General features: G+C 38.3%; 5 protein-coding genes across 5 annotated transcripts; 2 read left to right on the top strand and 3 right to left on the bottom strand.

Moving 5' to 3' along the window:
- The first annotated feature begins 2,482 nt into the window (after positions 1 to 2,482).
- Positions 2,483 to 4,515, top strand: LOC145889897 (arylamine N-acetyltransferase, liver isozyme-like). The gene is made up of 7 exons (XM_082980947.1): positions 2,483 to 2,665; positions 2,921 to 3,070; positions 3,143 to 3,261; positions 3,488 to 3,564; positions 3,761 to 3,963; positions 4,116 to 4,171; positions 4,410 to 4,515. The coding sequence occupies exons 1-7, from the start codon at positions 2,483 to 2,485 to the stop codon at positions 4,513 to 4,515; spliced, it is 894 nt and encodes a 297-aa protein (XP_082837073.1).
- LOC145889898 (uncharacterized) lies at positions 4,412 to 6,235 on the bottom strand. The gene is made up of 4 exons (XM_082980948.1): positions 6,181 to 6,235; positions 5,694 to 5,984; positions 5,348 to 5,597; positions 4,412 to 4,846 (listed from the first exon to the last, which is right to left on the bottom strand). The coding sequence occupies exons 1-4, from the start codon at positions 6,233 to 6,235 to the stop codon at positions 4,663 to 4,665; spliced, it is 780 nt and encodes a 259-aa protein (XP_082837074.1). The 3' UTR covers positions 4,412 to 4,662.
- Positions 6,236 to 9,787: 3,552 nt separating this feature from the next.
- On the bottom strand, positions 9,788 to 13,359 carry LOC145889899 (uncharacterized). Its single transcript, XM_082980949.1, has 7 exons — positions 12,859 to 13,359; positions 12,367 to 12,682; positions 11,969 to 12,053; positions 11,622 to 11,787; positions 11,113 to 11,311; positions 10,610 to 10,752; positions 9,788 to 9,971 (listed from the first exon to the last, which is right to left on the bottom strand). The coding sequence occupies exons 1-7, from the start codon at positions 13,224 to 13,226 to the stop codon at positions 9,821 to 9,823; spliced, it is 1,428 nt and encodes a 475-aa protein (XP_082837075.1). The 5' UTR covers positions 13,227 to 13,359; the 3' UTR covers positions 9,788 to 9,820.
- A 730-nt stretch (positions 13,360 to 14,089) lies between these two features.
- LOC145889235 (haloacid dehalogenase-like hydrolase domain-containing protein 2) lies at positions 14,090 to 15,928 on the top strand. Its single transcript, XM_082980138.1, has 3 exons — positions 14,090 to 14,554; positions 14,620 to 14,757; positions 15,258 to 15,928. The coding sequence occupies exons 1-3, from the start codon at positions 14,112 to 14,114 to the stop codon at positions 15,454 to 15,456; spliced, it is 780 nt and encodes a 259-aa protein (XP_082836264.1). The 5' UTR covers positions 14,090 to 14,111; the 3' UTR covers positions 15,457 to 15,928.
- Positions 15,929 to 16,228: 300 nt separating this feature from the next.
- LOC145889231 (uncharacterized) lies at positions 16,229 to 20,697 on the bottom strand. The gene is made up of 8 exons (XM_082980132.1): positions 20,049 to 20,697; positions 19,444 to 19,642; positions 19,062 to 19,169; positions 18,904 to 18,988; positions 18,536 to 18,695; positions 18,085 to 18,289; positions 17,324 to 17,466; positions 16,229 to 16,722 (listed from the first exon to the last, which is right to left on the bottom strand). The coding sequence occupies exons 1-8, from the start codon at positions 20,522 to 20,524 to the stop codon at positions 16,599 to 16,601; spliced, it is 1,500 nt and encodes a 499-aa protein (XP_082836258.1). The 5' UTR covers positions 20,525 to 20,697; the 3' UTR covers positions 16,229 to 16,598.
- Positions 20,698 to 23,473: the final 2,776 nt, after the last annotated feature.

Here is a 23,473-nt window from a genome sequence, read left to right on the forward strand (position 1 = left end):
TTCACACAATACAATTATACCTTATCTTGCAGTATTTCAAAATGTTAAAATTGTAACCATATCAAAAACAAACACACAGCCCACAACGTTTATGCATTGGTTGACCGTAGAAAGAAAACCAGTCTTGCTTCAATCAATACTATTTAATTAATACAGCAGTGGCAGCGCATTCAGCACAACAACAGCTGTTAAACTGATTACCGGAGCAGCCATTTACTACGAACGCACTCTTGGTTCAGCCAACATTAATGGTTAAACAACAACACACCGACTCGTTAATTTCGCTTCCACGTACACCTTTCGAGTCCCATGAAGTATTTTAGACGAAGGCAAAGCGGTCGTTTCACGCGGTCTTACGGTACCACGCCATCACGCTATACACACGCACAAAGCAGGGTCGATTCGTTCGTTGGAAAAAAGGTCGTCGCGCCGCCGTGTTAACCGTGCGATAATTCTCCTTACTAACAGCCAACGTGTTTAACTGTGGAAAAGCAAACTTCACCAATATCACTCTAGGATGGAATGTTTTCACAAAGTTACCAGCACAGTACTACTAAGAATGACTTTACCCCGCACTTATGTAAGTTACCATGAAACGCACAAACCACAGTCGATCACCTTTAACTTGGGCTCCTCCAATGACTTGAACTTAGCACCGAGCCATATTATAAAACCACTTGGGCAGCCGAAATGGGCTTAAGATCTGGTCTCGTACCTGGAATCGCTTGTAACTTAACAAGAATGACATGTGGTTTTTACTACTGCAATTCACACCCACGCATTCATTTGGGAAAAGCCTAATGGGTATTTAGTATAAAGTAGCTAACTTTAAAGTGCAAATCTTTGTGGTGTAAGCGTTTCTTAGCCTTGGAGTATTTCAAGGGCCCAACGTAGCGCGTCAGATGGTAAATTAGTCACCAAGACTTAGCCGAAGGCAAAATTACCATAAAACTACTATCTGAACGTGGCTTGTTTATTTTGCTCTGATGTGATTGGGTGACGCATACCAAAAAAGGGGCGCGTGTAAAGTGGGCGTGTTACTACGAAACCCTGATGTTAGCTTTCTAAATATTTGTCTTGCAATTCCTGTATTACCTGAAATATGCAGGGCACTCACTGTGTATTTGTATTGCGTTACTGTGTTATGTTACTCATAATAGCCGAATTATTAATTCACTGTGTGTATTTAAATTTGACATTTACGAAGTAGTGGCTTAATTGGTTTCAAATCAAATCACTTCTATTTTGTACACAATTGTCTTAAACTTTAAAGTTACTACGCACATTAACAGTAAACATTAAACATAAAATGGTATCAGCACCGATAAAACCACAGAGGTATGGAATCAAGCGTGAAGCATGTTCTTCATTCCAATTTTGTGGCGCCTTTTTCCTTCTTCTTCTTTTGCCCACACACTTCGTCGTGAGAACTTTCGGCCAAAACACGTCAGTGGATTATTCTGAGTGCTCAAAACACGAGGCAACATTTAAGCTTTCACTGAGTTGGATACTTACAGAGCATAGGAATGCCGGGCATATAGGCTGCTAATACATTTGTTACATGGCGACCGCATGTCCGAACATTAAAAATCAAGTGACTTACTATTTGTACCCTTCATTATTATCTTTTTTTACCACAACGGGATTCGATCCCAGGATATCTTGGGTACGAATCCAGATCAGGTTTTCTACTTGGTATATCGGTCGGGCGCTAAACTGATGTCACCAATCGCCCGCCTGAGACGGCTATCCCTCGTACAAGAAGCACCAGCGCCTCTTGGCGGATGCCTGCGTAAAGGTTTTAGAACCAACGACTCAAATATAGTTTTAAAATTCAGGAATGCAACAAGGGACTGACGATACCCGAATATATATTTCAGAGGTTTTTTCGGACTCATCCTGTTGTTAGCAATTGCTTCTTGTAACTAATACATGTGTCATACGAATGCATTTAAACCGGTAAGTAAATATTTACCTAAAATCACTTGCTCACTACGCGAAAATGTTTGGTGGGAAAGTTTTTCAAGCACATAATTGCTACTGAAACGTGGAATTAAACCACGGTCTTGGGTTCTTTGGGATTCTTACGTGTTTACGAAAGCTTGCTCAATTCAATTTCCAACCGTGAGAACAGTGACTACGTTTTGAACAACATGAATGTGTAGAGAACAGAAATAAAACTTTTTAGCATCAGATTTGGTGCTAAATAAGTAGGGGTGCTAAGCAATGCTGAAAGACAAGTGGTATAAGCCGTTAGAATTCAGTGCCTGGTGTGTCATAGGTAGTTATTAGAAACTTTAAATTTAGTAAATATATTCACTCATTTAGGAAATACTACGTAGTACACGAAAACACAATAGTTTACTTTTTTCGTGTGAATCGTTTCCGGTGTCATTTTTTTGTACTTTCAACTCTCCGCTGTGTTGAATGTTGCAAATTATTTCTGTAGTTGTTAGCAAGCACAAAAACATTCAGCGCAGTAATGGACGTAAATTCCTACCTAAGCAGAATAGGAATCCATGAAAGTAATTTGGAACCGAACCTGGACAATCTGATACGTTTGCAGTTGGCTCATGTTAGCAAAGTTCCGTTTGAAAATCTGGACATGTTTGGAGGTGAAAGAAGGCAGTTGGATTTATTGTGTGCTTACAATAAGATTATTAAAGTGAGTCCAGATCTGTTTTGGTTCCACGATGGAACTTCCGTTTGATGTTTGGTACCAGAAGATTCACGTCAAACAAGTGAAACAATTTTATTCACATTCAACAGAGCCAAGATTTGATTGTTTTTGTTTTTTCTCATTCTAACAATATTGAGAAACGTAGAATGCAGAGAAAGTTACAAACACAAAAAAACCCGCGCAGTTTACCCGGAAGGAGAGGAAAACGGAATAAGTTTCCTCAGAAATTTTTGTTTGTAGGGAAATCGTGGGGGAATCTGCTACGAAGTGAACGCTCTCTACACATGGTTGCTACGACAACTCAAATACAACGTCAAGGTCATCCAAGGTCAACCGTATGTGGCCGACACCGACCAATTTTGCCATCACATGAGTCACTTTTTGCCGATGGTGAGTGAGTATTGGCGACATTCTCCAAGAAATTACGTCATCAAGCAATCTAGTCACGTGCTTTTGTATCAGGTTCAATTTGGGAATGGAACAGCGTTCATTACGGATGTTGCGTTCGGAAAGCATTGTTGTCTGAACCCTGTTTTACTGAAAGAAAACACAGAGCAAGTCCAACCGAACGGTGTATACAGGTAAAATCACACTTCTGTCTAAAGTCAATGCGCTTAAATTACCTATTTATCTCATGTGTTTTTTTTCAGCAAAATGTAAGCCTTTTTAGTATAAAACAAGTTTTTTGCACTTACAGTTCTAATAAGAAAGACAATTGTTCGTAAACTTCACGATAAATGCAAAACAAATGCTCTGTAAAACTTTTTTCCTCTCTGACTTTACGTTGGTCAACTACATATTTTACAGACTTCGTAGAGTTGATTTAATGAGTAAAGAAAATTTTTACCTTGAAGAAAAATACCTGGATCAAGTTGATGAAAACGGTTTGTTGTAACGCAAGACCCTTACGAATAACTTTATAAGGTTACGATGGAAATATTACAGTTTCATGTCCAACATCTTAGCTTTGACTTTAATTGTTATTTAAATATTATCAAGGAATTTGTAATTTGGATTATCTGTATAAACCAACTTATTCATTCTGTAAAAGACGAACTACTGAATCTCGCTACATTCCAGGTAAAGTCAGTCCAGCTTCTGTGGCGGAACCTCGTTATTCGGGAACAAAATACCGCGAAGAAGGATGGAATATTCTGTACAAATTTACTGTTGATACCAAGTACGAACTAAACGATTTCGGACAGTCATTCGATTATTACCATGACGACCCCGACAGCTTCTTCAGGAATAACAGTTTTGTATCGGTCAACAACAATGGATCGGTCTGGAACCTATGGGGGAATACCTTGACTGAAATAAGCTTTCGCAAGATGCCACACTTGGTGAAATTTAGTCGCAGGACAGTGTTTACCGACGAAGAAATCAGGGATATCATCATGACTAGATTTGGTTTCACACCACCGCAAACTTTTAGGCCGAAAGCAAAAAGTTTGCAGTTGTGAAGAGTGTCGCAGCATGGGATGTTGTAATGTAAACACTTTTCCTGGAAGTGCTCTATTCAACAACTTTCTAACTTCCATTATATTCGGGCCGATAAATAACCTGCTGCAAACCAATTTTTAAATGATTATGTGCTTTTGTTTCAAGTTTAAATTTTTTTTTGTTTTATTCACAAATCATGCATACATTTCAAAAGCAAAACATGCTGAGAGTTACACAGACAACACTTTCTCACAAAAATATATAAACATTTTGTTTTATGTCACAGCGCATATCACGTAAACGAAGAAATTGGAAGGTTGGAAGAAGTACATGAAAGAGATGGTGCCGAATTGTCATTGCTTGTCACTGATTTGAGATTTATAAAACTTTAGTGTATTGGTTGGTAGTGAGTAAAGTCTAATGGGAAAAATTAGAAACAACAATTCCACTTAAAGGAGTCCATTTGACTTTATGGTCGTTATAGGCTAAAGTTCCAGACGGGTCAGCAATTGTTTATCATCAACTCCGTGTTTGATGTTCTAGTTGACAGGACTGCAACAGAAAACATGACCCTTGAAGTAGCATACACCGGTCGGGTTCAAGCAATTTCCTGCTAGATCACCCCAGGCGGGCCGACCACCGTAAAGGTCAAAATAATTGAGGCAGAGTCGGGCTAAGTTGTTGTTGTCGTCGCCGATCTGCAGCCAGTTTCCCTCGTTATCCCTGACAAAAATAATACAATTACCATATACCTGTGGGCCTACAACTAGAGATATAAATGTGGACAAGAGATTAAATTTGTCGTTTACTTGATTCAGCAATGTACATGCGCCATGGAGCAGTTTAATCGGTTATTTTTTATTTGAAACTGCTATGCTTCTTGACAGTGAACAACAAAAAAAGTACAAAGAAAAGTCAAATTATTTTTAACGTCAAACACAACAAGAACGAAATAACATCGTCCATATCTCATTCCATTGAAGAAATGGAAACAAGTTGAATAAAGAAAAAAAACAATAATGTTAACAAACAAAATTTTAGACAACTGCTGTAGGTATTGAAGTTTACTGAAAACAGGCAATAATCCCTATTAAATTGGTTTTTGTGGCTCTTGAGTTGTTTTAGCTTAGTGCTAAAGGGTGAAGTTGGCACTTTAAAAAAGATTCAGAATAAAAGTAGCCGGCCTCTGCATTAGAGTTACCGCCAGTAGCCTACATATCGAACCTGATGGGTGTCCAATTATCACCAAATAATACTCCGGTCACTCTGACTTCCCCGTTGTTGCAAATCTGAGGAATTGTGCAGAGATCTGTATTGGGTGATGACTTGCAAAAATCATCAGCTACTTTCCACGTAAGTGTTTCGGGTTGGATATAATAGTAGTAGATGTTGAAAAGTCCTCCCGCATAACTCTGATTCAATGCAACTAGCGAAATATCTCTTGTAAGAAACACGTTGCATGTACATAATAGTCCTAAAGACACACAGAGAGGCACTAAAACACACACACACACACACACACACACACACACACACACACACACACACACACACACACACACACTCACACCTGTGTTCTGGAACGTCCACCAAGCAACATCCAAGCTCGTGGGGCCCCATCCAGTGGCTAAATCTGTTCTTTGCAATTCCGCTTCAAACGATAGAAGATTGATCGCCAGAATTTGAATATTGAACTTCATATTTGGTGCTGTGGGTGCGTTAACCCTGGCATCAACATGCAAAGCTTTTTGTATGAAACATCTTTCGTACACAACAGTTACGATGAGTTTTGATTCTGTTGATTCTGTTTGAACGGAGACTGTCCCCTTGTCGATGGCACCTTTGAAAGTTAAGTCAAACCCTTATACACTGGTAGTTTTTTCGATCCAGCAATTATGATCATTAGCACCAAATTGTGTGAAAATTTACGATAAATACGTGTTTAAACATTATGCTCATTACAATATAGCAAAATTATCTGGTTTCGAAATTCCAAGGACTTGGGTGTAAACGAGACTAACTTTTTTTCACTATTACCTTTCACTGTAACTACTTACTTTGGCAATATACCGCCAAGCACAATAAAGCCAAAAAGCCAAAATGTGAACTCATCACGATGTTGTTGATGGCAATCTTGGTTTGAGTTACACACAGCGTATAACTTTACTCCTGAAAAAATAGCTTTAGAAAAATCGCACTTGTTATAAGTACAATATTCAACACCTAATGCGGTTTTGCGTAACAACATACTTTTATTAAGTTATAGGTGGTGAAATCACACGACAGTATGACGTCAATTGCACGAGAATGTTTTCTAGAATTAGGTCGTTTCACTTTCCGGAAATGATTTATGAAAACCATTGTTTTTATTTCCACACAATAACAATTGCAATTATGACTCACTTGTGATTGTTTTCAACAGATTATTTGTGACATCATACCTCGCTCTGTAACATTTTGTACGCCATATCTGTGTATGAATAACCGAGCCATATAAAAACTGGCAAAATTGATGTGAAATCAATTTTTCAAACTATAATTTAATTTCCGAGAAACATCTGCAAACAGATCAAAACCCTACAAATAGTTGCTCTTTACGTTTTCGAATTTTTGGAGATTGAAAAACAGCAAGGACCAAGTTATCGTTTTTCCAACATTACTGGAGAATTTTGAAATGCTACAGAAAAGAGGAAGCGCAAAAGACATGTATTTCAAAAATCTGGATTCAAGTCGAAACACTTTAAATACGCGGACACACACATTGTAGCATACAAATGTTTGGGACAGAAATACCTCAGTAGATTTTAAAAATTTCTATCGAAACCGGCTGTTTTGCTTACAGAAGACAAAAAAAGTAATCTCTCCCCAGATTCTAAATACTAGGCGTGATGTTTTACCTCTGTTCGTTTCACACCAGTTATTCCCAACATTTTAGTAGCTATGGAAGAACAGTTTTAAATATTCATCAAGGTCGCGGACCCCTATAGTAATAATGTAGCTGTAGCTCTGGTCGAACAGAGTTGTGTGAATGTAGACACGGGTGTAAAACAACAAGGAGGAAACTCTAGAAACCAAATTGAGTTTAACATAAACGATCAAAAAAAGTTACTTAAAAAGTGGGAAACAAGGCATGTACATTTTTAATAATTAAGGCAGTTCGTCCTGATACCCCAGGTTGGAATCCTGAACCACAATTCCAGAGATAAAACCTGTTTTTCGACATTTAAGCAAATTTTTTCCGATTGTTTTAAGGAAACTCGTCTTCTCATCTTCCGTTATATCTATTATATGCTTTCCGGCATCTGCAGCGTGACGTAGCAGTTTCTCGCTTTTGACAAATAATTCTCTTTTCATATAATGATAGCCAAGGTTGTTTAACGCCGCGCTGTATAAGAAATGTTCCACAGCTATATTCCCAAACCGCTTTTCCATTATTTTAATCTCGTCTTTCATTGTTGCCTCCCTGTCCGGATCCCGCGTTAGACGTTGACTCCATTCGATTGCTTCCAAACAACGGACTTCACATAAGCACGCAAAATCCGCGTCCACGTTTTTCATGCTCTGTATTTTATGCCTTATGCTTTGCATCACTGGAATTACGTAACCACTGACGACTTCCTGGCGTGCTTCCGGGAAACCTCGTTTTTGCGTTTCAAAAAGTTCCCACGCACAATCTCGAAGGCCCTCGGCACCTTGGGTCGCGTCCGGATGTTTTCCGTAGAAATCTGAAGCAAGTTCGAGAAATAATATCGAACGAAACGGTTTCCCCGACAGTCTATGCTCGCTTCCACTGCTCTTCAGACTGCCCGCTTGCGCCCCGTACCCTTCAAATGACCTTGAGAGTCGCATCTTCGTTAACTTTGCTTCGAGGAAATTTTCTTGCATCAAAAAGGCGACAAAGATTTCGATCAGATGATTCGTTCCGTCTGAAAATAAGAGGAAAGTTGTTCCAGGGAAAGCAGAACTTTAGGAACCCGCATTTGTTTGCGAGGTTTTCACTTTGCGTTTATAATTCTATGGATAAAGATCTGTCAATCCTTGTCGTGTAAAATCTGCTGCTAAAGGTTTGCAATGCATGGAAAATATTTTATAAAATCAAAGATTGTTCGCACGTTTTTTAACCGTACTTTTGTATTTAATTTAGTGGTTGAACCTGCTTTTGGTGCTTTTCCAGGTAAGTAGCAGTGTTGGATGTAAGCTGGGGAGGAACGGGTCGTAGATTGACCTTGAATGTCCGCTAATGCAATGGGGAGGTTGCAAGGTAAAAATAATAATTTTAATTTGGGCAAAATCAAAGCATGCTTTTGTAAAGTTACACCAGCAGCATTGATATAGGAAAGCATGCATGATTTAAATGTTCAATATGTGTCAACATTACCAGGCATAGTCAATTACCTGTTTGCTGATCGTTTTCTCCTTCATCAGGTCGAATTTTGTCGCCGATTTTTGCGATCTGAAGTTTTCAAATAATTTTTACTTTTAAATTTTCACCATACGGCTTAACTGTATTACTTACGGCACTACTTGAGTCCATGTTTCGATTTAAAAATTCAAATATACCAGAACAAGACTTTAAATCTTATCTAACCGACGATGGCATTCGTTATTTGGCAAAGACACAAAAAAACCTGCCAATTCCATGAAAATAATCTTCGACGACATATCAAACCAGTGATAAACTGCTGCCATAAAAATTTTGTGTGCTCCCCTTGTTCTTATACGAGGTTAGCCTACGATTTTCCAGTAACGTTTCGCTGGTCAAACAAGTTACGTCACGCTGCTCACGAGTAACAAATTAATTATTAACAGATAACCAAGAATGCAGTAAATGTGACAACGGTTATTGACTTTCTAAAAATGCTTACGTTCAGTAGTTAAAGTAGGTCGGTACGGAAGGAATTCAACGAATTTCTTCCCAAATTATAGTTTTTGCGATTAATAAGGTTTAGTAAATTCATTTACTTCCTTAATAAGTCTCGCCTTGTTCACGAGAACACAGTGGTTTCTTTTTTCGTGTAAATTCAATCGTTTCGCGACTACTTTCGGTTCGTGCTGTGTTGACAGTTCCTCTTTCACCTCGTTGTGTTACAAACACAAATACACCTAATTTTAATCTTACTACTATTAATGAACAAAATACACCTTAGCTTACAACCAAAACAATGATATTTTTATTATTATGAGGTAGAAAACGACGATTTTGATTAACTCAAAAAGAATTTGGCCTCGGTTAGGCATTGTCTTTTTCTCTGCGACAGCAAATTACAGCAACTGTAATGATGCTTCGATAGTACACAAGCGAAATCAATTTTTCTTAAAAAATAAATCTGTTGACATAAATTAGAGGCTTGTTGCTTTAAAACACATAAAAAAATACAAGGTTAGGTCGGAACATCACATTTGAGAAGACGTTTTAAGCAAGAACAAACGCAACTGTCAGTTGGAGATCTTGATGTTTTATAAATATTTCCAGTTAATAGAAAAGTGCAAAGCAAGAAAACACAACTTCACGAAGTTTTGAAGGTAGCAAAATATTTGCAACCCAACAATATACAGACAAGGACGGATCGTGTAGTATTAAACTTCTTGCCTATATTTGCTCAATTAAAACTCCACATTCACAGACTTGGGGCACAGAAATATCGTTGTAATGTTTCTCCCACGAACTATTTCAACTAATTTTGTGCCAACACAAAATTACTCAGCAATTGTCGTCAGGGTTTGGTTTGTTTTCAAGATATTCTGTATAAGACTCAAAACATCGACATCGTGACGTAAATACTCTGCCGGTATGACGTCATTGGTTCGCATTTGTGCTACGTTCCCAGACCAGGATGATGCGACCGACCTGAAATAAATATGTGCATGTTTTGCAAATTTATAAAACTTCTTTACCCATAGTAAAACTTGTTGTTTCAATGGTGATGAATAAAACATAATAATATCGTTAACAAATTGAACTTGGATTTCGAAACACCAAACTTTTGCCTCTTGATTTCTAGACATCGGTTAACAGTACCCTAAAATCTGGCAATATTCCTATAATTTGGATTCGAAGTTATTTTGTTTTTGAACAATCGGGAATTTAAAGAAATCACCGTTTCAAAAACATGTTTCTGTGTGTTACTGCAATAAAACACCCATGTTTTTTGCCAAACTTAGTAGTTTTCTGGTTTCTAAGACAATTCATTACTGATGCTGCCAATACTGAAGCATATTATCAATACATAAAAGCTCTTCTGACAAAATAAAATTAAACAAGTATTAACGTTTCGGTTGTTGTGCAGCAGCTTCCATCAGGATGTACTCGTATAAGTATGCAAAAAAGCGCGATCGAATACCAAGGAACGTAAACTTAAAAAAACGCAGGGTACGAAATAAAGAAATGAAGAACGATAAGGAAAGGCGGGAAGAACAAATGTACGAATCTAATCATTAGAATTTGAAAATATCCGGATACGGAAATCGGTAAAAAACGAATCTCACCATAAAAACACGTGACCTTTGGAACAAATTTCCATCTCGGTGGAGGAGAGAAGGTCGTTGACGTCACGCCACAACCAGTCACATGATTCATATTTTAATCTCCACTGAACCATGACGTCAGATCCAGTTATAACCTTGACTTTCTGGAAAAAGTTTTTTCAGGTGGGGTTATATCAACTTCTGTCGGGCATCGTTGTCGATTTTGAAGGTTAAAGGACTTTTTGAAGGTTGAACGATTTTTGAAGGTTAAAGGTATATTTTGTGGGGACAACACATAAAACGGCGAATATCATTACTTCGCAATTGTTCTAACTAAACACGTATATTAAAAACAAAGTGACTTTGAACCAGTTTGGCTGCAATGGCTTGGCTTCGATGCAAGTAAACCTTATGACCTAAATACAATAGCTTGGATCGCCAAATAAGACCCTGCGCAGTGGGAAGATCTTGCCTCGTTAAGCGATAGAAAAATAAAACTTCGGCGTTTAAAGGAGAATGCATACCATTGTCTTTTCCACCATTTTTCGCACTGTTTGCATGGATGCGTTTTCCGACGGCGGTGACGCAATATAAACGAATCTGATGACGTCATCAAGTTCACGCAACTTGCTGATTACGGCTTGGGCGACGTGTTCGGGTAGAATGTCCTTGACAATGTTGCAACGTCCACGTCTCCTTTCAGGGATGCTTGAAAGCGAACATCTGTAGATATAAATAACTTGTTTTTGGTTTTGACAAAGAAACCCTGCTTTACTTATAAAGGAAGGATTGTTGCTGGCTTCCGTTTCTTTATTTAGTTATATCTGTAGAATGTTTTGCCATATCATCATACTCAAAGTCAGAAAAAGTGTCATTTAGTTTTTTTTAGAAATAGCTCGGACTATCTTCACGTTCAACCGTCACAATTTCAAGCCTGATGCAATCTTTAAACAAAGAATAAAAGAAAAAAGTAAATGAAAGGCCAATACCAATGTATTGTAAATCTAATGGTTTTTATTGCGCGAACTTTCACCTTTTCTGCCAATCTTCGCGGTCGAAGCGCCAGTGAAGACTTAAATAAGGTTTGTTTCCCATCCGGGCGGAGATAAACTCTCTGCTCATCCGCTTTACATGTGATGGGAGTTGGGTAAAACGGATGATCTCGCTGTATAACTCACTGTCGCTCATCGAAGACAAATCTTACGAGAAGAATTATTTGTTTCAAAGACCTTTTGAATTAAAATTTTAGTCATTTTTGAGCTCCGAGATGATAAACACTTGTGTTGCACTTAAAATTGTTTCAACTTTTACGACCCATGCCTGTAAATTTCTACCAGGTCATTAAAAAGCTGCCGAAAATCTTTGGACAGAAATACTTACTAATAGATAGAGGTTCGAATCCAGTTGGAATAACTGGTTTAATGCGAAGATTCTTGAACGGATAAGGATGGAAAGCACATTTTTCCTGGTGGATAAATAAGCTATAGGTTATAACAAAAATTAATATTAATGTGTATCACGGATTCGGTATCGAAAGCTATAACTTGTCATGCAAATATTGCAAAACTCAAATAAGGATAAATGCCAAAAACATTTTATCTTATCATGTTACCACACATTATTGGTCAAGCAATTGCTAATCACACTATAAGAACTTTAAAATCACTTGGATAAGTTCGCAAGACAACGGGAAGAAAAACAACAACAGAAATAACGCTGAAGTAAGGGCATGAACTTCTGTCTGATATACGGAAATTTTACTGAGTTCAGTCGCATACCTCAGTTCCAAACAACTTCCTTATTTCCTCTGGATCGCTGGGAATTGAATAGAAATCATTCTCAGTACCTCGATCGAGCGGGAACTCGACAATTGTTCGTCCCACTGTTGGATCGTGTGGTGATATTTCCACGTTCAAAATGTCGCTAAATTTCAAGTAAAGTCTGGGTCGAAACACCCTGGTACGAAATATGACGTCAACTCTTCCGTCACACTCCTTCCTGAATTGATCAAGCGTGACGAAAGGAACAAGTTGCGCCAACTTGCGGATGTTAATTCTGTGTTCGCTTGAAATGGTTTTCGCAAATTGACTTTGGCTGTTGAAAAATAATAAACAAAACTCATTGAGCACAGAAATATTTCACGTAGGGTCAATGTGGATTACGTTGAAAAAGGTACAAAACAAGTTTCGAAGCTAGTCAAATTTGGTTCAAAGTTTTTCCTAGTTACAAAGTTGTGACGGCATGATTGCATATTTAGCATTGGAACTTACTCGTCTGATCTGTGCTTTATGAATAAAGGAAGAACCAAAGTCCGATTGAGTCTTATTGCCAAATATATTGAATCCCTTAATCCGATCAACTGATTATTCGGTCCATTACGGAGGTACGGAAGTAAATATCTTTGCCTGTCCAGGGTTATCAAAGGGCGCGGATTGTTCAGTACGTCAAGGTTATCATGTAATACTCCAGTAATAGGACAAGTATCTAATGGTAGAGCATCTGTACGCTGCGAAGAGTTAGTGCTGCCACTTGGTCGCCGAGAAAACATGCTATCGTGTTGATTTAAAACGAAGCAAGACAGCACGACCAACGCCATGATCATAAAAGTTAATGAGCGAAGACATGGTATTGACGTCATATGTTTGGTTCTATTTCTATGTTTCTGCTTTTTTGCTTCACATTACACTGTTCACGTGTAACCATGCTATGGTTGCTGTTTTACTATTGACGTTTGAGGAAGGTCTCTTTACGCCACAACCATTCTTTAGGTGTTTGTCAGACACCTGACATCACAGTTCATGCTTCAAATGTCAGCAGTGTGTATTTGCTGCTAAACGGCACTTCTGCAATTCGATGAAGCACAAAGTGCAAGTTACTATTTAACAATAAAACATTATAACCAGTTAAAAATTTCAGTGAAGATAAAAACGATTTTTAACTTGACAGGCCTATATATGTCTCTTCTATAATTTCTTTCTTAACTTCATACTACTTTATGGCTTGCCAGACACAGTAAGTTGGTCTATGTACAGCATAACAAACTAAAAATTCTGGTTTAGAAAGGCTGTGAAAACTCAATGTCTAAACACCACGTTGGACGCATTTAACAGTGCATATAGTGCCCCGGGCTATAAATGAAATACTACACCTAGTAGGCTACCTGTACCTGTAAAAATTAACCCAATAAACTTTGTTAAAGAGTTTTTTTTAATGGTAAATATTACGCCGCCAAAGGGTAAAGCAATAAATCATGGTGGGTTTTCGATAAAAAGAAAGATAGTTCATCCGGGTTGGTTAAGATTTTTAATAATTTCTTTTACCATCACTGTCAGTTGAAAAGTAAAAAAAAAATAGATTAATAAATAAAGAACAAAGTTGGCTGAATAAATGGCAATAAAATGCGGGACACATTCGTAAGTCCTCGAAAAAAAATAATTCTAATGCTTTCGAGGAAAGGGGATTCCCCTTTCGTTTTAAGTAATTTGCATTTGAATACAAACTTGCTAGTTGCTGTTTTCAAATAATGGCCCGCCCCTTTCGTCATATCAAAGCAGTTCTCATTGATTTAAGTGGGACTTTGCACATAGACAAAATCCCTATTTCTGGATCGCGACAAGCCTTGGCAAAACTCCGACAAAGCGACCTGAAACTTAAATTTGTCACCAACACCACGAAAGAATGTCTCGAGTCCTTGTATCAACGTCTCAAGGAAATGAATTTCGACATTTCGATGAATGAAATGTTTACATCCCTGACAGCAGCCAGGAGATTGATTGAAAAGGAGAGAAAGAGGCCATTCTTAATGCTGACAGATTCCGCCAAAAGAGACTTTGAAGGTCTTAGTTGTGAAGAACCTGATTGTGTTGTGATGGGATTATCCCCAAATCACTTTGAATATGAGTCTATGAACAAGGCATTAAATCTTTTGCTGGGTGGCTGTGATCTTATTGCTATAAACAAAGCAAGGTAAGTTTGCTGTAATGTGATGTGTATCAATGAGGTGATGAACAACTTCCTATTTGAATCTGTAGGTACTTTAAAAGGCCAAATGATTTAGCTTTGGGTACTGGAGCATTTGTGTCTGCCTTGGAATATGCTACAGACAAGAAAGCTTATGTTGTTGGCAAACCCGAGAAAAGATTTTTTCATTCTGCAGCTGAGGAGTTTGGGTGAGTGTGTTTCATTTTGGTTTATGATGTGTGGTAGCTAACCCAGTTCAATTATGGATGCAAACAGTCATTCTGTATCTGTGCATTTATTCAAATATGTCTGCAATTCCATGCATTTTTGTTCATTGCACACTTATCCACATTCTTGTAATAGAAAAACAGACAGTAAACCACACACATTTATTAAAATCCTCCCGAATGTACCTAAGATTTATATAAAATTAGCATTTTTAAGTTTAATAATAAAGAAATCATATATAACTTTAGTGAAGAGACATGTTTCATGCAAGATAGAACTCTATTGAATCATTTTATGTGTTGTATGAAGTATTCATAACATTGCTATAATAATACTTAATTTTTAATGATCATTCCGCCAACTGTGTTTCTTTATGGCTTATACACATATAATTATTTTGATTTTTTGGTTATGGTTAGGAAACTAGTGATCTTTTTTAATTAAATGCTTAAAATGTAAAGTACAAGTGTTTCTTCTTCAGATGTGAACCACATGAATGTGTTATGATTGGTGACGACGTTCGTGATGATGTTGGTGGTGCGTTGCAAGCGGGAATGATGGGTGTTTTAGTTAAAACTGGAAAATATCGGGATGGGGATGAGAACAAAATAAACCTGGACATTGATTTTGTTGCTCGAGACATTTTATCTGCAGTTGATTTAATTTTGAGTTTGAGGTAGCAATGAATCGATCCGTGCAAACATCTGGGGTTTGCAAATGTAATCACCATTTTGTAACATCACTAAATTTGACTTTTACAGACAGTTTAACCTGTTTATTAACATTTCTATGTTGCTTGAACCCATTTGTGTATATGTGCACATTGGCATTACATCATTGCATTCCTGTGTCTCACAAAGCGTGCTCGCATGGTTTACTGGCGGGAAATAGTCACAGTAATCATGAACATTAATGTAGATTAGACCTTGTCGAGATTCTAGTAGTACTTTTGATATTTGTGACATATAGACTTAAAGGCCTGTCATGTGCCTCTTTCAGTGTTTTGTAAGCCAGTTGACTACATTGTCGATTTGTGACGTTTGTTTGTATGTTTTAGACGCTAAGCTAACTCCACAGTGCCTTTAGAATCGTGGTGCTGTGAACGTCTCGACCGTGTTCTGTATGACTGTACTGCGCCCAGTTTGTACTGACTGCCCCAATGCTGTCTCGTTGCCGATGTATTGTATCTCACCAATTCTACACTGCTGTCCCAGATTTAGCGTACTAATTCGTTGTTCTTTCACCGCACAATATATTCACTAAAAACCAACAGACTGGGGTGCGGTTGCGAATTTCTGACTTATCGTACCTGACGTTGGTACCTACGAAGACCCGGTATAGGCAGACCGATAGCGTAGGCCTATGCGTGACATTCAACCAATAATTTTTTTTTATCTTGAGATAACAGTGACTTCAATGCATTTTTATTATACTAATAATGTGTGTGGAAACAACATCTTAGTGGAAAATTTCAAGTGCAATAAAAACAACTCTGACATGGGCCAACACCTTAAAATCTCCAAAAAAGTAGCGTGTTACGGATGATTGATTGTGCAACGTGATAGTATCACGTGATCACTACCTATATAAGTGATCGTCTGTGCCGTCAAAGGCATTCCATTGTAACTCAGGTTAATGTGCACCACTGTTCCGTTTACGTTGATTAATAAACTACAGAAATACAAAATGGCCCAGTTGGTGCTGATGACTGATGCAACCTGATGATTTTTGCCAAGAACCTTTTACGGCAAAACGAATTTGAGAACCGGTGGGATGAGAGAACGACACAAGTTTCAACTGACGATGTTCATCCAGTTAATATTCAGTGCCCAGAAAAATAAACTTCCTTGACAAGTTGCAAGATTCCTTTATCGTTTGTTGAAAAAGGAAATCTTTCTGGATTCCTTCCCAGTTGAACGTTTTTCGACCATGTAGATGAACCTGATCTAGATATTTAAACAATAAAAGTGAGTGAAATGGCGACAACATTTTGCTGACTTTTTGTTCAAATTTGTTAGACAACATGGCGGATTTTTAATAGAATGAACACCACGAAAACGAAATGTCAAACATGGTATCCGCGTTTTTTAAAGCCAACTCGACATTCACATTATAGTCTATCGTGTTTTCAATCCATTGACACAGAGAGGATATTCTTCCACGATTTAGGATCCAAGTTCAAGATTCATAAGTTTGGGTTTTCCAAGTATCCAAATGTGACTTAAAAATTATCTTGCCAGTTGGCCTGAGCACGTTCACAATTTCCTGCTTCTTAAGGGAATGTTTCAACCCCCCCAAAATACTTCGCGCCCACCGAATGATATAAGCCTGTTTTTTCTCTGCATTTACAAATGCACCTTATCCTAGCTTTTTGCACTAGCTTTTTGCCATTTAAGATAAACCATGCAAACACGCCTTGCTCAAGTGTTTGTTTCCGCCTCGTTTCCAGTTAACTTAATTTAAAGACGCCAAAGAGACAACTTACCACCTCAATATGACCGAAAATTAAATCTTTTTTTCAAATACAGATTTAAGACAAAACTTTACCTTAAAAAGACGTCGGCTTGTCGACAAATTTCCATCTCGGTAGTTGAAAGAATGTCGTTCTCATCCTTCCACAACCAATCGCAACCGGAGTAAGTCGACTTCCAGTGTTTCCGTAAATCCGAAGATGAAAAAACCCGAATCTCCTGCAGGAGAGATTTAGGTTTTATTTCAATGCTCTGTGGTCGAAGCAAATTGCGCTAGGTCCGCTTTCCAAATCTACGGAATTATTTAAATAAAAACTAATGATAACAAGGCGGGAAGCAGTTGGCTGATTTGAAAATGACCACATGCAAGGTAAATGTCCCGGATGAACGCAATTGTAACCGAATGACTCCGGAAAACAAGAATCTTAACCACTGTAGACCTGTTGCAAAAGATGACGTAGAAGTATTGATCACTAGTCCTTACGGAAAACACACGTAACAATAAAAAGGTAAAGCGCACTTTGCCAATCCGGTCACGGTGTTGTTTTAACATATTGAGGTTGTTTTATGCTTCGTCCAATCATTGATGTTGTTTTCCAGACGTTTTAACATTTTTTTATTGTTAAGTATGTTTTCTACACAGGAACTGATGATGCCTAGAGGGCAGAATATATTGTCCCAATTCATACCAGGCTGGTCCTATGTTTTAAAGCAAGTATACTTTTCGTGCAATTGTAACCAATGTATGATTTGGTTTTGTTTCATAACACTTGCATCAATACTTGTAATACCATGTAATTCATTGATTTTAATAAAAAAATACAAGTTTCCGCTTACATGTTTTTCTTTTAACGCTCTTGTGACGTTATCGACCATTGAACCGCCACCTGGTGGCGCTGCCATGTATACATATTGAATATTGACGTCGCTTGTTTCAGCTTTGTTAGCGATAGCATGGGAAATCTCTTCAGGCGTTAATTTCAGAATGGTTTCGCACATCTTCCGTCTGCCCTGCGTTCCCCAGGGTGTCTCGGAAAGGCATCTGTTTGATAGCAAATAATAATATCACAATAAATGACACAGAGTACGTCATATTGGTCAATAAATTACGCAAAAAGTGAAATTTGATAAAGGCAGACGTATCAGATCGGTTGTGATTTCAATGATTTTAGTACAGGTTACTGATAAACCGTTAAACTCTATATAACATAAGGGAAATGTCGGTTAATTGAAAGCACGGAAAACAAAAATAAGGCCAAATATTTTGTATTCACGGTCACGTGACCACCTTCTCATCCAATCAGTTTTGTCGAATCTCCAGTGAACCGATATGTAGGGGTTCCCCCTGATGACGTCGGAGATAAAATTTCTTGCCATCTCGACCACGTGACGCGGCGGTGGAGTAAATCGGATGATCTCGGAGTAAAGCTCCTTGTCGCTCAAGTCGCCTGCAACAATATGATATTGATAGTATTTTTGTAAGTGGCGTTTAGCGCTACAGTAAGCACGACCGAAATAAGAGTGTCACTGGACATTGTACGCCGACATTGGTGCGACCAGGGTAGTAATAAAAAATACGCCGTATTTTCTCTTACAGCGTACAGCAAGTTTCAGAACGTACCACGAGGATTTATGAGTTTTTCAATGAGCACTTACCAATATACGTGGGGAATTCCCCGCTTGGTGGTTTCTCGTGTATTTTCAAGTTGGAGAAATGGTAGGGATGGATCGCGCAAGCTGTCTGACGATTGGAAGGAGAATGGTCGAGATTGGGGTGAATTATTGCAAGAAGCTGGTGCGTGAACACAACTTACCTCAGTTCCGTATAACGACTCTATGGTGTCCTTTGACGAATTGAAAACAGCAAAATTCTTTCCTTCTTTCGGATTGAAGTCTTTTGGTAGCTCAATAACGGGATTCCCCTGTAACGAAATCACTTTCTTTATTTTAATTTATTTTACACGAATGGGGATAATTTCTTGCACAGTATTGAGAAGATAACTTTGCGCAAGTGGGCATCAGCAATTTTAGACTATCTGTATTAACGGACAATTGGACATCAGTTAAACGCCCGACCCAAACACTAAGTCTAAAACCTGATCGAAATTCGTGGCCTGGATATCCTGGGTTCGAACCCCGGTGCGTGAAGAAAAGCCCGCTGTAGTTAAGAGTTTTTATCGTCAAAAAATATCTTACGTTCGGCCCCGCAAACTTCATCGAATAGTATCGTTCCAGCTTGCGGTACACACCGGGGGTCATCACGCGCACGCGCAACACCGCTTCTATATTGCCATGACAACGCTCGGCGAACTGCTTGAGCGTGACGGTCGGTATGAAGTTTTCCAAAACGTCGAAGTCCAGACGATGGGTCGGATCGATGAACCTTCCTTGGCCACTAAATGAACGTTTGTTAGGATTGGATCCAGCAGCCTTTTGGTCCCAAAGGGTTGTTTTATTTTTGTTGCGTGTGAATTTGCAAGATTGTGTATAGTCGTTATTGTGAAGAGAAGTATACAGACAGAAAATGGTCTTTTCCTACTTAGCGATCACAGTTATCCTATCGAGATCATTAGGTTTACAGGCTTCGCAGCCCAGGCACTGCAGGCAAGCTCGATCAGCCACTTTTTCCCGATAAGTCAAAGCGAGATCTAAAAAATCAAGCTCTCGGTGAGGTTCGAACTCACGACCCTGGGCTAACCAGGCCCAACACCCTACCAACCGAGCTACAGTTGCCAGGGCTGCGAAGCCTGCAAACCTAATGATCTTAAACCAAAGAAACTTGTTGATAACAGAATGCTTACTCGTTAAGTTTGTGCTTGAAGAGCAACGGAATGACGATGGTCCTGTTCAATCTAATGGCAACATACATAGATTTTCTCAATCCGACAAGTTGATTGTTGGGTCCGTTGATCAAAACAGGAAGAAGAAATTTGTTTCTGTTTAAATTAATCAAAGGTTTCTTGGAGCCTTCGACTCGACTTTTTAATCCGCTCCAGCTGATTGGACAGAAGTTAATTTTTGTTGGTTGTGTGGCCGTCAAACTTTCCTTGAAGGTTGATTTGTATGTTATTAAATCAGCATTTGATGCTCGTGGAAAATGTTCGTTCGAAGGCTCACTGTCACCTCTTGTGATGATAAATCGAACGCTCGTTTCGCTTTTTCCAAGTTGTATTTTCAACAAATAGGTGAGAGAAATTAACAGAATTGTTGTGTAAAATATTCTTCGAATGTTTGTCAACTTTCTGAATCTCCTCAACCAGGAAGCAAAACTCATCATCGTGATTCGTGGTCAAACCAACCCATGTTCCGGTTCCCACGAGAAATTCAAACAAATCTAACCAGCAAATTCTCAAGTGTTGTGAATATTTCAGTCTCTGGCACTTTGTAGAAAAAACATGATATTTAAAATAGAAAGTTTAACCTGTCGGAAAATGGTTAACCTTCCGGACACATCTAACACCTAAAGATAAACAAAAGGAAAGAATATCATCAATCAACCGACATTTTATATTTTTTGTACGAGATAAACACTCCGATTGCCTCATAACTTCTCTTTTATCCACAGTGCGAGTTTATCTTTACAAAAACATCTCCAGACAAAGCGTGGACCTATTGTTCGACGTGTTTGTTTACGTAACAAGGGAGCGCTGCCATGTTACTGTTTGTTTCTGAATGTAAACACACAACTTTGAAGTGCAGCATTAAGTACCCCGAGAGGGGGTTGCAACCGGTGCGGCCCATACCAGTCCAAGGGGTCCACGAATACCACTTTTTGCAATAAAAATAGTGGATATCGCAAAGGCTTCGTTTCACCTACAGTTTTAATAGTTACTAACGCCAACTGTAAAATGATGTATTTCCCAAGCGTACCGTGTTCAACACTCTGTAGGGAATCACACTGCTATTGTTGCGCAACCAGACCGTACAAGCTGCCTGTAAACAACGTTTTCTAAGAACAAACAAGATAGTAGAGAACATGGCTGTCTGGTACCGTATGTAATAAACATTTGAATATAGGAACACTAACAACGGATTCACTCATGATTCTGAGAAAAAATATACTGGCCTGTATTGCTGAAAACATTGAATTTTCTTTGTCCTTAACTGTTTCTTTGTCCCTGGTTATTGCCGCCGGTACCTCAGAATCTTTGTTCCCAACGCAATCCGCAACAACTTTTACGAACAATTCTTGTAATAGAAGCTCGTTACAATGTTCTCTCACGAAATTACCCTTGTACCAGCCCTCTATGATTACAGCCAGTCTCCTCGCAAGACCGCAGACACGGAAAACAGCAAATAGCCTCAGGCTATTAACTCAATACGACCTCGCTTGTAATTCATAAATGAAATGTAATTAACGTCCATCCGATCACACGTGCGGATAAAGCACTGAGGCAACACATGCTTTTCTCATATTGTGTTTATGTTATATTTAATTGACCTGACACGAATCTATGACAGAAAGTGACCAGAAAATATATGTTTGCTTTTTAAACTTTCACCAACATACACACACAGGAACAAAACAGCCAGGTTAGATTTGTCGGTAAATTTAAAGCAAAACCACAAAAAACTTATTTAAAGGCTTTGGTGCTTTATGTGTCAGTTCATGTTCAGAACATATACATGTGTCTTTTAATCTAATCTTCAATATACAAGGACAGAAAGAACAGTCGTGTGTTGGCTGGTGGGACATTAGTTATTTCTGTACACTTCACAAATCAAACTCACATATATTTAGGCCCTTGTGCAAGGTGTTGGCAGAGAAGTCCACGATACTTTCACAAGACAAAGATCACGCGACGGCAAATACCATGAAATTATTCCACGGTAAAACTGAAGGTAATTTAAAAATTTTGAAGCTGACTTTGAAGTTTTCACCTGCAAAACAAGAAGTGTTGCTGGAATAGATTAATTTCATTGAGGAAATATTTTTATTGAAAACTAGATGTTGTTTTAGGCAACCTTATGCAGTCGGCGTATTTCAGTTGTTTTACCTTTAAGTTAGAATTTTATCGAAACGCCCAAAGGTTTTTTTTTGCAGAGGTTTGTCACGTGATTGCCAATAGCGTTTCACTTTCGCGTAATACACTGTGACGTCATACTGTTGGAATAGTGTCTTGCTTTCCACGCGCGATTGTCTTAGTTGTCATTTCATTGTCATAATCACTTATTTAAATAGAAATTAATTTTGAAGTTATACTGACGATGTCGAATTGCAGGAAATTGTGGGCATTGTTGCCATTTTCTATCTTATCAATAAAAAATAAAAATCGCCAAAAACAAAATTACTTTTGCTTCCCTCCAGCCAAATGATGCCTGCCAGCCAGTCATGTGAAACGAGGTTTACGCTTGGCAATGACTTGATCAGTGTAGTAGTGAATGTGGACTGGCCATATTTTCATGCAATTTGTAAGCAAGTTTCTTTTATGTGTGACTCTATGACCACGGTCCGAAAATTTTTGGTCAAAATGAAGAAAAAATTAGTTGTGCAATGCTACTTATTGCAAAACAGCACAGATAAGCCGGTTTATCTTTTTTTTGTCTTTTATTCCAAGGGGTGGATTTTACAACGTTTGAACAAAAATTTCCACCACAATGATGTAAAAATTCAACCACAATCCACCTCGTATTTTTCCCCACCCCTGAGATTTACAGTGGATGTTTGCCAACCAGTCATGTGAAACGAGGTTTACGCTTGGCAATGAGTCTTTCCCAGTGCAGTAGCGAATGTGGACTGGAACTGTGTCCTCATGCTTGCAGTTTCTTTTAAGTATTTTGAAGCAACAAGTATCTAATTTATGTCAGCAAATTTACACACAAGAAAAAATAAACTCTCAGGTTTGTTACTTAAACACCAACTTGCAGAGAAAAAGGCAGTTTCGAGAGCCAGATTTTCTTGCAATTTATAAGCAAGTTTTCTTTTATGTGCGACTATCTGTGACTTAAAATTTTTGGTCAAAACGAAGAAAAAATGAGTTGTGCAATGCTACTTATTGCCAAACAGCACAGATAAGCCGGTTTATCGTTTTTTTTTTGTCGTCATAAAAGTCAAAAGACGAGCAAGGCTGTGTTATTCTCATGTGATAGGAATATATATATAACTGTGTGGTGTTGACGTCTTTGGAGCGAACAGATTTGACAGCAAGACAGATATTGTGGTGTATGTATTTCAAGTTCGTCAAAGTTGTGCCGTTTTTTTTGTGTTTTCCAGTAATCTTAGTAG

Source organism: Ascidia mentula, chromosome 2 (genome assembly GCF_947561715.1).
Source record: "Ascidia mentula chromosome 2, kaAscMent1.1, whole genome shotgun sequence".
Classification (NCBI taxonomy): Eukaryota; Metazoa; Chordata; class Ascidiacea; order Phlebobranchia; family Ascidiidae; genus Ascidia; species Ascidia mentula.

Bases quoted from the DNA above. Each gene is read 5' to 3' on its own strand.
- LOC145889231 (XM_082980132.1), bottom strand. From the start codon at position 20,524: ATGATGAGTTTTGCTTCCTGGTTGAGGAGATTCAGAAAGTTGACAAAC. The intron at 19,170-19,443 runs GTAAGATATTTT...ATTTCGTTACAG, and splicing joins TGAAGTTTGCGGGGCCGAAC to GGGAATCCCGTTATTGAGCT. The intron at 17,467-18,084 runs GTAAGCGGAAAC...TCTCTCCTGCAG, and splicing joins GAGCGTTAAAAGAAAAACAT to GAGATTCGGGTTTTTTCATC.
- LOC145889897 (XM_082980947.1), top strand. From the start codon at position 2,483: ATGGACGTAAATTCCTACCTAAGCAGAATAGGAATCCATGAAAGTAAT. The intron at 2,666-2,920 runs GTGAGTCCAGAT...TTTTGTTTGTAG, and splicing joins CTTACAATAAGATTATTAAA to GGAAATCGTGGGGGAATCTG. The intron at 3,565-3,760 runs GTTTGTTGTAAC...GCTACATTCCAG, and splicing joins GGATCAAGTTGATGAAAACG to GTAAAGTCAGTCCAGCTTCT.
- LOC145889235 (XM_082980138.1), top strand. From the start codon at position 14,112: ATGGCCCGCCCCTTTCGTCATATCAAAGCAGTTCTCATTGATTTAAGT. The intron at 14,555-14,619 runs GTAAGTTTGCTG...TTGAATCTGTAG, and splicing joins ATTGCTATAAACAAAGCAAG to GTACTTTAAAAGGCCAAATG. The intron at 14,758-15,257 runs GTGAGTGTGTTT...TTTCTTCTTCAG, and splicing joins TCTGCAGCTGAGGAGTTTGG to ATGTGAACCACATGAATGTG.
- LOC145889899 (XM_082980949.1), bottom strand. From the start codon at position 13,226: ATGACGTCAATACCATGTCTTCGCTCATTAACTTTTATGATCATGGCG. The intron at 11,788-11,968 runs GTAAGTATTTCT...TCTTCTCGTAAG, and splicing joins ATTCGAACCTCTATCTATTA to ATTTGTCTTCGATGAGCGAC. The intron at 9,972-10,609 runs GTGAGATTCGTT...TATTTATTTCAG, and splicing joins AAAGGTCACGTGTTTTTATG to GTCGGTCGCATCATCCTGGT.
- LOC145889898 (XM_082980948.1), bottom strand. From the start codon at position 6,235: ATGAGTTCACATTTTGGCTTTTTGGCTTTATTGTGCTTGGCGGTATAT. The intron at 5,985-6,180 runs GTAAGTAGTTAC...CCAGTGTATAAG, and splicing joins CTTGGCGGTATATTGCCAAA to GGTTTGACTTAACTTTCAAA. The intron at 5,598-5,693 runs GTGTGAGTGTGT...GTGTGTCTTTAG, and splicing joins GTGGACGTTCCAGAACACAG to GACTATTATGTACATGCAAC.